The 14,013-nt window shown below is 45.7% G+C and overlaps 1 protein-coding gene across 1 annotated transcript in view; it reads right to left on the bottom strand.

The window, feature by feature from the left end:
• The window catches only part of LOC102823447 (cytosolic acyl coenzyme A thioester hydrolase-like), a gene marked incomplete at its 5' end in the record, with an annotated part of 70,917 nt that extends 57,113 nt beyond the window's left edge, over window positions 1-13,804 (bottom strand). Inside the window, 3 exons of the mRNA XM_006876917.1 lie at window positions 11,743-11,829; window positions 13,500-13,573; window positions 13,648-13,804. Of these exons, the coding sequence (XP_006876979.1) occupies window positions 11,743-11,829; window positions 13,500-13,573; window positions 13,648-13,804 (318 nt within the window). The remainder of the gene's footprint in view (window positions 1-11,742; window positions 11,830-13,499; window positions 13,574-13,647) is intronic.
• Window positions 13,805-14,013: the final 209 nt, after the last annotated feature.

Here is a 14,013-nt window from a genome sequence, read left to right as displayed (position 1 = left end):
TCTCCCAAACACAGAAGGAGCAGTGGGGAGGAGTTACAGCAAGGTAGGTTTTCAGGGCCACTCATCTGTCAGTTTGTTGTACTGTGGTGACTTGAATCTTACTTACTATGATGCTGGAAGCTAATGACACTGCTATTTCAAATACCAACAAGCCCACCCACGGTGGACCAGTTTCAGCAGAGCTTTCACACAAAAAAAGACCAGGTAAAATACTTTCCCAAATCAGCCAACAAAAGCCATAGGGATTCCAACAGAACATCGTTCAACAGTGTGCTGGGACATAAGTCATAGGTTGAAAGGCACTCAAAATACACAGCTTTGTGAAGACAGTGGAGGACCGGGCAATGCTTCATTGTGTTTTACATGGGGTTACCATGAACTGGAGCTGAGTCAATGACATGGAACAACAATAAGGTAGTTAAACCAAAAGAGCTACCCTAAAAGTAAGCTTTTGGCCTCATAAAGGTGAATGTTTAAACCAAAGCTGTGTGCTCTGAGGCAGCTGGAAGCAAGAACCTCAGTCCCGAAAGGCAGATCTCTCCTTATGGATGTAGGAGCTCAAAATACCAGCTGAAAGGGAAGAAGTCTTCATCCTACTCCCTCTATATGCAGGAGTGATAGGGATGGGCAACTGAGACATCGGCTACCTAAAATAGGGGTGCTATAAAGGCACAAAAGGAGTTCTGGTAGCGTAGTGGTTACAAATTGGGCTGTGAACCTTAAGGCCAGCACTTCGAAACTACCAGCCACTCTGCAGGAGAAAGATGAGGCATTCTGCTCCTGTAAAGATTTACAGCCTCAGAAATCCTGTACTGGGTAGCTATGGGTTGGAACCGACTCGACAGCACTTAACAATAACATAAAGGCACAAAGTGACTGGCTTACATGTTTTCAAGAGGGAATTTAGCTGAAGAGTGTGTGGGAGAAGGTTGAATCCCCACTGAATAGTTTTCATGTTGTCTAGATGGGTCTGGTGAAAGGAGATGGGGATAAGATTCTTATGATTCAATAGTAACTGTTATCATGACTAATTGTGACTGTCTCAACTGTGAAAGGTCGACGTTTTGAAACATAAAGGGGGGAGTAGTTCATCTTACAGTCCAGGAACAGAGGACTCTAGGATCACCAAGGGAGAAGAGCATGAGTGGAATGTGGGACCCTATTCAGAGAATCAGTGACAATAGAGATCGAGGCAGAGATGAGGACATGGAGAGAGAGAGCAACTGAGGACTCTAGACTCATGGGAAGAGAGGGACTGAGTGCTGGTGGCCAGGAGGCAGGTTTGCAGAATGTGTCCTTTGTTTGTTTAAATGATTATACATTCCTGAGTGTTTTGGTGTACATCCCCCCACCCCTACCCCCACAAAAAAAGAGGGAAGAGAAGCAAACACTATTGAATGACGATGCACAGAGGGGATTGTAATCATTGCAATGAAACAATGAATGTAAAACAGATGTTCTTCCATGTAAACTATCACTCACTCAATTCACAAGAAAAACTTTAAAACAAAAAGGCAGACCTCATCAGACCCCTGTGCAAGGCTTCTTCCACCTGCAGACTTCCAGGAAAACAAAAGATGGCTGTGGTCCTTTGGGGTCCTATGTTGACTTAGAGGGATTTTATCAGAAATGAACAAAACCAAACCAGCTGCCACTGAGTCAGCTCTGGCTCACAGTGATCTCATGTGTGTCAGAGGGGAACTGTGCTCCAGAGGATTTTCAAGGACTGGTTTTTCTGAAGCAGATCACCAAGCCTTTCTTTTGAGGTGCCTCTGGGTGGATTTGAACTGCCAATCTTTCAGTGAGCTGCTGAGCTTTTAAACATCTGTGCCACTCTGGATTTGAAAGAAACCCAGAAATATAATGGCAACTGATTACAAGCTATCTCCTCTGGATCTTGGGGAGGTTGGGAGGACCACTGCCAGAGTTGAGCCCTGCTTGTCGTCTGTTACTAAGGAGAATTGTGAGATCAAATGGTCTATCCAGGAGCAAGGTAATTAACAGTCCACATGCTTTCATCTCACTGTGACATGTTTCTGGAGCCCTGGTGGTGCAGCGGTTCAATGCATGGCTATGCATAGGCGGGTCGGCAGCTTGAACCCCCCAGCCACTCCGGCTGGAGAAAGATGTGGCTGCCTGCTCTCATAAAGACTCACAGCCTTGGAAACCCAGTAGGGGCAGTTCTACCCTGTCTTCTAGGGTCACTAGGAGTGGTAATTGACTTGACAGCAAAGGCTTTTGCTTTTGCTTGGTAACATAACTGATGTGTAGGGATTGTTACCACAAAACACCCACGTCTATGACCATAGGCACAAAGTATTACAATCAATGTATCCATCCAGAAAATGACATATTGTGAGAAAACAAGAAATAGTCCTGCCTACGTGTGCCTGTCTCTTCTGCTCTCTTTGCCCAACTGGCACCCTGTTGTACCACAGGAAGCCTCTTCAGCACGGACGCTACCACTTTACCCTTTAATTAAAAATACCAAGTAATCAAGTTTTCTTTAAATAAATAAATAAATAAAATGCCTCTTTCAAGGTTTCCACTGGAAAGTCTCATCAATTTTCCCCCGTTTTAGGTACAATAGGTGCTGCCAACTCAGAGGAAAGAACTTCGGTAAATTATAGTCTTTCATGTGCTGCTCTTAATACCCAAGATTTGCGATTTTAAAGATGACAACAAAATTGCAGGATCGACTGTCCTTGGATATTGCATTCGTTTTAGGAATCATGGTAAGGAGACGAACCTGTCTGCCTGGCCTCTAATGCATAGATAAACATTGGGTACCAGAGACATTTCTGAAAGTAACATTTAACTGCTTACAGGTTTTTGTTTTTTCCATTTTTACCCCCAGTATTGACAACATGTTGACTGGTTTAAAAATAGATGTTTAATTTTATTTCTCAAGGGCCTGGCTGGGTCATGTGTCTCTACAAACCTGAAGCAGCAGTGAACAGCTCAGAGGCCTGGGTGCCGCTGACTGCGTTGTGGGTGGTAGTTTGAGATGCCCCCATTTCTATATTTAATCCCAACTGACGGAGTGTGGGTGCCAGCCTGCTATATTAAGAAAAATGGTAGTAACTTCATCTTATTTTAATATTCCACCCTTTGGTAATTACATGGGGTTATTATAAAATCTAGTTGAGCAAAAGGCTCCAGAAACAGCCCAATGTCTTCCATCCAGGATTTAGAACAATGCACCTGAAGAGCACGTTTATGAGGTGGGACCAAGGACAGAGTAGTATTAATTACAGCAATGCTGTTGTTGTTAGCTGTTGTCAAGTGGATTCCAATTCAAGGGCAACTCACACACAATAGAAGGAAATGCTGCCTGGCTGCCTGTCATCCTCATCATCACCAGCACGTCTGAGCTCATCATGTGAGCCAGTCCATCCAACTGAGGGTCTCCCTAGCCTTCTCTGGCCCTCTGCTTCACCAAACATAATGAACAAACACCTTTGTAGTGACATGTCCAAAGCAAATAAGCTGGACAATGATCTGCTGTGCTCCATAGAGCTTTCACTGGCTAATTTTTGTAAGAAAATCACCAGGCCTTTCTTCTGAGTTTGGAAGCCTTGCTGAAACTTGTCCACCAGAGGTGAATCTTCTGGAATTTAAAATGTCAGTGGTATAGTTTCCAGTACAACACACTGACAGATGGGTGGTCTATCTTGGGGCAATTAGTGTGCTCGGTCACGAATCAAAAGGTCGGCAGTTTCAGCAGAGCTTCCAGACTAAGATAGAGTAGGAAGAAAGGCCTGGGGATCTACTTCTGAAAATCAGCTCATGAAAACCGTACGCAGCATAACGCTCTGACGCTTAGACCATCATGGGGATGCCATAGGACTGGGCAGCATTGCCTGCTGCTGTCACCTGAGTTAGGGCCGAATAGATAGCAGACAACAACGACATCTATTCTTCAGGATAAGCAGGGAAACTATGACTAGACACCATCTGCCACGTGGGATGAACTCAGTACCAAAGAGGAAGCAAAAGCTAACTAATATGGCATGCCCAAAATAGCCCCAATCCTTCATAGGGAAGGACATTCTCCTGGTGTATGGCTGCCTGGGTATTCTAATGTAAAATGTTTTGCATTTTTGGAACTGGTTCTGTGCCACATGGTCTCAGGGGAAGGATAAACTGGCCAGCATGGACCCAGGCCCACACAGAGACAGCTGAGAGGAGGACTCAGTGTGGGTAGGTAAAGAGTGCTGAGAGCAGGTCCTAGACAGTGCCCTCGTATCAGTCAAGGAGCGGCAGAAAGGAGGGGAGCTCTCGGCCAGTCCACAGCCTCCCTGTACCACAGCATCCCAGCCTCCCTGCAGGGCTGTCTGGGTACACACAGAGCTGTCCTTCAGAGCTTGTTCTGGGAATGAATCTTTCTAAAACAGATTCTTGGAAAGTGAGAACTGGAAGAAGCTTAGATAACACCTAGTGCAACACTCACTTGATAATGAAGAAATCGATGCCCGACACCAGTGTGTGTACTTATCTCCCAGCCCCATTGGACCACACATTCCTCAAAGGAAGGAAGCAAGGTGCCTAACTTGTCTCTTCTCCACACACCTCCCCTCAACCAAGGGTTCAGCTTATGGCCTCTCATACACGGGGGGCTCCAGCCAAATGAGGCCACACCACCGGAAAAGGCACCTGTGTCCTAGCTGTGTTCTGCTGTGAAAACTCCTCTGGCTAATGCAAACTATTTTCCTCACCATCCAGAAAAGAGCAAGGGTACCCCATCTTGGGCCCTGCTCCCTCCACCATTGTTCCCACCTGCCCCATGGGGCTGTCCACCTGCTGATTCTCCTATGCCTCTTCCTTGGCCCAGGGACCCGGATCAGCAGTGCTGTCTTCTTAGCTGCTGGGCATTCATGTGGGTGATTTTTCAGGCAGGGTCTAGGCCAGGCACACGTCCTGACACCAGAAAGCCCTTGGTGGCACTCAATGAGCCAGGAGTGACCATCATGCATTCATTGCAGGAGGTATTGGGCCTGGCATGCTGTGTAATGGCATCAGGGGCTCCTAGGAGTGTGGCTGACCACACAAACTTGCCCCTCATGGCTCTGGGGGCAAGGTCCAAACAAATGTCTTTCCTATTCATTCATTCAGCACACTGATGGCCACTCTGCACCAGGCCGTTTTCCAACTCGTTTGAAGAAACATAAAGGCCCAGAATACACATCTGCATCCTGGCTACGTAGTTTCCAAAATAGCCACACTCGTCCCATCAATGGCCAACAACTGTGGTCACCTTATTGTACACTCATCCACTTCCAACAGCCACTGAGTGCCAAGGAAGTGCCAGGTCTGCAGCTGAGCTCACGGCAGACCAGGCCCCTGTCCTGGGTGGCAAAGGCAGGTACAACTGCAGTTCAGAGGCTCAGTGAGCCAGAGGTTCAAGTGCCAGCGATGGTGACAGGCAGCCTGGCTGTGTCCCTTGAATAAGGAGGCCCAGGAGCAAGGCCACACCAGTGACAGAGATGTCCAGCTGGCAACCTGATCCAAAGACTACAGTCTCAGACATTGGTGCCATGTGTCCCACCAAGGACACACCTGAGGGTGCGTCCTGGCAAAACCAAACCAAACCCGCACAAATAGAATGCGGGACCTTATCCAGAGAAGCAGCAGCGCCAGAGATGGAGGCAAAGCTGGGGGCATGGAGATGGGGAGCGGCTGAGGACTCTAGATTCATCAACTAAGAAGAGAGGGACTAAGAGCTGGTGGCCAGGAGCAGACTTGCAGAATGTGCCCTTTGGAGATGTAAATTATTATATATGCCTGAGTGGGTTTTTTTGTTTGTGTGTTTTTTAAAAAAAGCCAAAGTGGATAGAGAGAAATACTTTCAACTGATGTTATATGGAAGGGATTATACTCAATGTAATGAAACAAGTTATATGAATTGTTGAATGTGAAACTGATGATGTGCCCTTTAAACTTTCACTCAATCCACAATAAAAACCTTAAATTAAAAAATATATATACAAAAAAACAAAAAAAACAAAAAAACCAGACTTAGGGCTCCCCCTGTGAATTTTAGCCTTCCACAAACCAAGTGCTTTACAATTTAAGCTCTAGTACACACAGAAGGTCACCAGGACCCAGAGCCAACTTGACGGGAACTGAGAAACAGTTTCAATTCTCCTGGAATCCAGATTTCAGAGGGCAGTCCCAGGAAGGCAAAACAACAGGGCGGCCAGAGGAGCCTGGGCCTCCGACACCACAGCGCTGGCCCATAAGAGAATAAGAGTGGAAGTTCTTGCTGTTTGGGGTCTTGGCTACAGCAGCTGAACCTTCGTCTTTGTTAATGTAATGTCCTTCACGGGAAGCAGAGGTCTCTGGGTGGCACAAATGATTTGTGTACCTGAACGTTGGTATGGTTTGAACTCACACAGCGGCATTGCAGAAGATTCCAAGAACTAATGTGCCATAGAGCAGAACTTTGCCACTGGGTTTTCTACTCTGGAATCTTTACAGAGGCTGATCATACTGGCTTTATTTCTACAGTGCTGTTGGGTGTGTCCGAACTCAAGCAATAATGGTTTGCACCACCCCGGGGCCTCCATAAATATTACAGCTAGGAACACAATGGAAGCAAGCAAGCTGTTTGCCTTAGTGCCATCAAGACAAAGAGAAGTCAGCCACCAGGTTACGTAAGCCCTTTCTAAGACTGAAACTCAGAGGTAACACACGAGCAATCCTGTATACTCGTTGGTGGCTGCCCTGGTCTACTTGTGAATGGAAGTGGGGAAAATGCAGCAATGAAGACATGGGATGAATATGACCACGTTCCATTGACATGGGATGAGAGAAAGAAGAGGAAAGGTTGGCTGAAATTTAGAGAGGTGTGTGAACGCCCAAGCAAGCCCATGGACACTGACCTAGTCACTGGAGGCTAGAGTTGACAATGAAGCGATCAGCTGGTCTGAAGTGTGGGGAAGTGTGCAAGAACTCCCAAAATTGCAGGTAAGTACCCATGTGACATAGCTTGGACAGCTAGCTGACCAGAACTCAACCAGATAAAGAAGTTTGATACAGGAAGCAAGCTTACATTGCTACATTTTGATGAACAAGACCTTTACTTATGGATGCAGCCGTTCAAAAATTCAAACCGAAAAGGATTCTTCCTATCAAGGATCAAGCTTGCCTCCTCAAGTACATTGAGTTGACAGGGATGGGCAATTTAGACATTGGCTATCAAAAATGAGGGGCTATAAAGACAGGAAGTAGCTGGCTTACAAGCTTTCAGGAGTGTGTTTAGTTTCAGAACAAGGGGGGTAAGGTAGAATCCCCACTGAATAGTTTTCTTCTTTTCCAGATGGGTCTGGTGAAAGGGGATGGGGGAGGATGGGAATAGGATTTTATGATTCAATTGTATGTAATTGTTATCAGGACGAACTGTGATTGTCTCAATTGTAAATGGAGTAGATGTGTAACTAAAGGGGGGGAGTAATTAATCTTCCATTTCAGAAACAGAGGACCCTAGGAGCAGCAAGAGGGGAGAGCCTGAGTGGAGCATGGGATCCTAATCAGAAAAGCAGCAACAACAGAGACAGTGACCGAGGTGATGGCACAGAGAGCGAGAGCAGCTGAGGACTCTAGGCCCAGGAGGCTGGCTTGCAAAGTATGTCCTTTGGGCATTTAAATGAATACATATTTTGTTTTGTATGTGTACATTAAAAAAAAGAGGGGGTTAGAGGTAACTACTATTGACTGATATGATAGTACATGGAGGGGAATGTAATCACTGCAATAAAACAAAATACAATGTATTGACTGTAAAACTGATAATCTGCCCTGTAAATTTTCACTCAAGTCACAATAAAAACTTTATATATCTATAAAAAGAAAACCCCAGGGAGAAGTTGTAAATTCTACGTACGCCATTACATATAGGGTTGTTATGAGCCAGAATTAATTTGATGGCAACAGGTTCAGGCTTTTGGGGTTCATAGGAAGAGGAGTCCCTGTGGGGTACAAATACTTAACATTCTTGGTTGCTAACAGGAAAGTTAAGAGGCTTAAATCTTCCCATGTGTGCTGCAGAAGAAAGGCCTGGTAATCTTTGCTTAAAAACAAAACCACAGCCATTAAAAACCCTATGGAACACAGGCAACCCCATGACACATATATGGGTCGCCTTGAGTTGGAGGTAATGTGACAGCAACTTTTTTTTTTTCTTATTTCTGGTGAGGAGCTATTGGAGGGTATAGTCCCATCAAAGCCAACAGAGAGAAAAATCAAAAATCCGTGACACAAGATACCCTACTCAGATGAGAGGCAAAGGGACATCCCAGCACCGAGTTTAGAGCAGGCCCTGGGAGCAAGCAGTCCAATTTGGAGGAGGGTGGAGGGCAGGTATCTCCAGCCAAAACTGATACTGTAAAATTATCAGTAAGGTGAAACTGTATTGCGAAGCATTTTATAAAACTGTTGAAGGGTGTAGGAAGTCTTAGTTGGATATTCAAAACACATGGAAAATAAGCAGTATTTACCTTCGGTAGCAACATAACTACACAAGAAATGTGACCATAGTACTGAATGATATTTACATAGTCAAATGTCTGAAATCAATGAATTAGGAGACAGCTTTAAGAGTCTTCCATTTAGGGAGAGCAAGTCCTGTGCCTGCAGAAGCAGCTAAAGTTCCCTCTGAAAGTGGGCTGGACCCAAAGAAGACAAGAACAGCTGAGCGTTGTCAAAAGCCATTTGGACAATTTCCACATAATATTCTGATTTCAAATAATTAATTTTGAAATAAAAAACCAAAATGTCAAAGAAAAATCCAAGGCTTCTGAAAGTTCAGATGTGATGAATTCATGTTGAGGGCTTTTCTGGGGTCTGCCCTGGCTGAGGCCTTGGAGTCACCCCAAAGAAGCATCCTGTGAACACAGGAGTTTGGCCATAGGGGTCTGAGATTAGGGGAGTACAACGCTTCCTGTTCACTGCTTGGCTGGCATGGGTAGTGACTCCCACATGGGAACAGTAGAAGAGATACACGGTCCCTGTCCAAGAGAATCCCAGAGGAAAAGAAACTGGAACAGACAAAGAATATCTCCAGAGGACCAATGGGAAAGACAGAGCAAGGCCTTTAAGATAAATCGAATGAAAAGATGGAACCAAATCCCTAAATTTTGCCAAATTATTACAAAGTTGTATGATTCATGAGACTATATTCTTAAAATTAAGCTCAACTGCACATGTAGAAATTACTGAATTGGTGTTTTTCTGCTGTGTATAATTTCAACAATAAAGAAAAGAAATAATTTTAAATAATAAAAGAAAAAGAGGGAGCTTGGGGAAAGGGTACAGATGATTCCTGTGGGGCTTAGGGAAGGCAGAAGCCAAGAGCCAGGCCAACGCTTCTCCCTGTCTGACTTCATTTTCAGTTTAGGAGGTCTACTCTTACATTTGGAACCAGAGAGCTACTCTTCCCTTCTGGCATGTTAAACCGAGGTGGGTGGGTGGGGGGTGTCATCTGAGTCCTGGTGCTCATCCCCAGATCTTTGGTATTTCCCCAACTAGTTACAGGGGATTCTCTCCATGTACCCACACAAGGAGAAGTTACCAGGCTCTGATGTGATCCACTGGATCCTACCTGTGCTTTACAACCAGCAAGGATGGTACTTTGAGGAATTCATCATTACCCGTCCCCGCTGCCAAAAACAGAACAGTGATGGAGTAGGAGGTAGTCCTCAACATCAAGGTTGTCCAATGTGTGAAATTCACAGAACATGGGAGGTGGGTGTATTTTTCCAAAGACACATGCACAAGATAGAATGACCAAATAAAGAACAAATTACCATTCATTTTTCTTCTATGATACGCATCTACTGAATTACAGGTTTAGCAGAGACTTTGATTCAAACGGTTTTAGATACCAGTCTTAATGACAGTAGGAAAATACAATAAAACAACAGTTCTCAGTTGTTTTCAGTGTGGTGTACACATTTTACTCCTGTCTTGCTGTGAGCTATGAGGCACTATGAGGGGCAATGAGTTTGGGTACAACTGTTAGACATGTTTTCATAAATTATGGGCAAAAAACCACCACTAAAGAAAGTGTTAAGTATTGTAAAGCCACCAAAAACTTTTCTTCTGCACTAGGAAATGTTCCTGTCTAGGAGAGCAGCTCAGACTCTGTAAATAGACAAAAGACCTGCTGCCGATGACTAAGGAGGTTTTCAAACAAACACCTCCCTCACGTCTTGCCGTTCTCGGATGCCTTTCAGCTCTTGAAGAAAGAAAGCTGGACTTGGGAATGTGGACTTTCCACCAGAGATGGAAACACCATATGGAATAAAATTTTTCTACCATGCAGACAAGATAAACGAAAACCCTAGCCTCAGAATTTCACCAACTGCAGGCTGACTGGAGCTCTTTGAGGATGAACGACAATGATCAGCAGTTCTGGAAGCCATGTTTCTGGAGGCTGGGCACCCAGAAGAGGGGCTGCCCCCACTTCCAGGAAGCTGCTGCCCACCAGAAGTGTGAGGGGGATGAGAGAGGGTTAAGGCAGGGAAGTGGGAAATGCTTATAAGGACACAACTACACATTTAAAGGTATTTGGGTTGTCACAATATTAGTGGGCCCAGAAGCCCTGCTTATTAGCAAGTAAACCTCCCCCAGGGTAAGACCCATGTTAATCAGACGTAGGGGTGGTGCAGCCAGCATGTATTTGAAAGAGGAAAACAATCATAAAATGGGGGAGGGGGGGAGATACACAAAAGGGAAGTAAGTTAAAAAACAAAACAAAACTTTAAAGATACCTCTCAAATCAGGGTTCACTGAGGCCCATTACCTCAAGTTTCTCAAAAAAAGGAACCTGCAATTCTCATCCAAGGGACAAGTATTTACAAAGTGCCTCTTGGACTCTATGTGGCGCCCTGGAGTCAACACAGAGAATAGGATTCAGTCCCTGCGCCTTGGAAGAATTACCAACGTAAATCTGCACAGAGAAAAGTCATTTGGATTGGTTTCTGAAGGATGAGCAGGAGTTTTTTGAGTAGAGAAGAAAGGACAATTTGGTATTCCAGGCACTTGGAAATGAGAATGCAAATAAATGTCATTGTGAAAGTGCCCATCATGCCTGGGAAAGGCCAGTAGTACTTTCAGAGTAGTTGGGTTCCTATTACCCACAAACCACCTGCATAGCTTTGGCCATTGCCTGGACCACTTAACTGCTTCTTCTCTTACATTTTTTTTAAATTGACTTGTTCTCTAAAGCTTGCTTTACTTGACTCTCATTCTAAATAATAATACCCCCAAATTAAGAGTTTGATATACTACTAAACCACAAAAAAAAATTATTACCACATTGTTAAGATATAAAGTGTTTCTCCAGGGACCAGGCACTCCTAAAGTCTCCTGTGTCCTAGTTGTTTCTCAAACTCTGGGGAACGCCAACTTCAAGTCCTGTTGACTGAGGAGGGATCCTACCATAGGGACAACGAATCCAAACATCTGAGGCAGAAACATTTGCAATTAGCCGTTCCCTGTTAGTGGGTTGCATGTGACCTTCCATTAGGAGATATTCATCCATCTGACTTTCATTTCCAATTTTAAAAACGAGCGGCGACAGTATTTCGGTAACTTATTACGCAACCTCTTAAAAGTTTAAATTTATACTTCATTAAACACAGTTGCCTAAACTGGGTCAGACGGCCTCATGACTTCCCGAGGGAACCAATGAGAAAGCAGTGAGCGGGAAGAAGACAGCAGGAAACCCTTAAGTCTTACCTCCGTGCACAAAGCCATGCAGGGTGCAGTCCGAAGGCCCCACCAGGTGGATCAAGCTGGACTGGCTATAGCTGACAGTGTTGGGCTCTGGAATGGCAAAGAAGACAGATTAGGTCAAGGTGTATGTTGGTCCCCACAGCATAACACCCCAACAAGGCTGCAACTGCATGTTCATGGATGATGTCAAACTACTGTCCACGGAGACATGATTTCTGTAAGGGCAACTGTACAGCTTGTGATGGGAAAGGCAGAGTCAACGGCAGCCTCTTGCAAGGAATTCTAGCAGAGTTATGGACTGAATTGTGTCCTCCCCACACCCAAAATATGTGTTTAAATCCTAATTTCTGTACTTGTGGGCTAATATAATGTAATCAGCTTCCACAATGCCATTTGAGGCAGTGAAATCAATCAGCTGAGATCATACCAGGGTATGGAGGATTTTAAACCTAATCACACCTGATTTATATAAAGAGCAGCACACACAGACACACAGACACACAGAGGGGAAGACAGATACCATGTGAGGATCTCCAAGGAACTGAGAAAAGTTGGGCTACTGACAAGGATAGTTGAGACCCTGATTTGAACTTCTGGCTTCCAGAATTATAAGAACACAAATTTCTGTTTGTTTGTTTTTCAGTCACCTGGTCATGTGACTGCTGTCACAACAGCACTAGGAAACTCAGACAAGAGGAAACTGGCCACTTACCTTCTCATCATTTGCAAATCTGACACTGCCTTTTCCATGAGGTGAGCCTCAGAAGCTGACAGAGACACCACAGATGTGGCTTCCCTGGACCCTTGCCTGTGACTCTTGCTGGTCCTCAGTCCCTGACCGGGCCCAAGAAGGCCCAGGACCCCGATGTGTCTAGGTCTTCCCGGTCACTAGGCCACACTTTCTCTCCCCCCTCCCCCACCCACACTGCTTTATCACTGTAGCGTCTGTGTCTCAATGTCCAGGCTGAAATTTTTCTAAGAGACTGTACTGGAAGGCATGAAGGAAGAAGAGAAGCAGAGAAGGGAGGAGTAACTGTCTCATCAGGTGTAAGTAGAACCAAGGTAGCAACCTCTAAAGCAGGTACTTGTCAACCCACTTGGTGGATACACTTCCACCCTCCAGAAGCCTTCAGTCAGGGACAAGTCTCATATCTCTTTCCCACCAGGGTCTGCTGGTGCTCAGAAGAGCAGCCGTTCCTGTCCTGGCAAGCCCCCACTGGACTACTAGCTGACGGATGGGGGCACACTGAAGGTAGAGACAGGCACAAAGTAGCAAAACGCTTCTTTGGGATGGGAGATGACTCTGAAACAGAGGTCGGTGCCGAGGGAGGCCTCCTCAGAGAGAACATGACCTCCAAGTCTTTGTCCAGTGGGCCTGCTGAGAAACTGCAAACTGTTGCACTGAGTCTGTAGCTGTCACAAAGCAGAAAAATTGGACCTCGGGGGAGCTGGGCCTTAAGTATTTCCTTCCACACTCAGAGGCGCTATTTGTTTCTGAGCCTTGGCCGTTCAGTGACGTGAGACTCGGAGGTGAAGTGCCGAGCTCCTTGAGAGGCAGACAGGGAGACAAGAGGGTGCTCAACCGCACTTGAGCACCTCCAGATGCTAACAACCAAAAAGGGGCCTGAACTGCGGCTGGGAACCAGCAGGCAGCTTTGATTCTGAAGAACAGGATCTTATTTGTATCTGCCAGTCTGTACCAGATCAACAGGATTTTGAGCCCGCTGGACTGCTGGTTCTGTGTTCCTTCAAAGCCTCACTGTCAAAGGCAGCAGCAGCTGCCCTGGGAGGGGCCTTGTTCCCACCCTTGGGCTCTGTCAGGTGTTCAGAAGGCCTGTGGTGGAGTAGGGAGCTGCCCGTCAGGGTCAAGTGGAAAGCCTCCTGCCCCAGAAGCTGTATTTCAAGAACTTCACCATCTGCTCATCCTTCTGGATGCCAGCCAAAGGCTCCTTGCACCGGGCCCTTGGGGAAGTGGCGTGCAAGGACACAGTCTCAAAATCATCAGATGAGCCAGGGGGTACGCAGGCAGCATTCAGGCTCCTGGGCAGCCCCAGATATCCCGAAGCTGCAGTCGGTACAATGGCCCATGACTTTAGTGTGGAACCTAAAGACCTAAGTATGTCTAGTCTCAGCCAGAATTATCCAGGCCACCTTGGCCTCAGGATAATTTAGCACAGCCAGGAAAGCTAGAAACCAGTTCTGTCTCATGGTGACCCCATGTGTGGCAAATTAGAGCTGTGTTCCACAGTGCTTTCAATAGCTGACTTTTCAGAA

The sequence above is a fragment of the Chrysochloris asiatica genome, unplaced genomic scaffold (assembly GCF_000296735.1).
Source record: "Chrysochloris asiatica unplaced genomic scaffold, ChrAsi1.0 scaffold00425, whole genome shotgun sequence".
NCBI lineage: Eukaryota > Metazoa > Chordata > Mammalia > Afrosoricida > Chrysochloridae > Chrysochloris > Chrysochloris asiatica.
The sequence above is the reverse complement of the archived record's forward strand: the minus strand, read 5'-3'. Positions and strand labels throughout refer to the sequence as shown.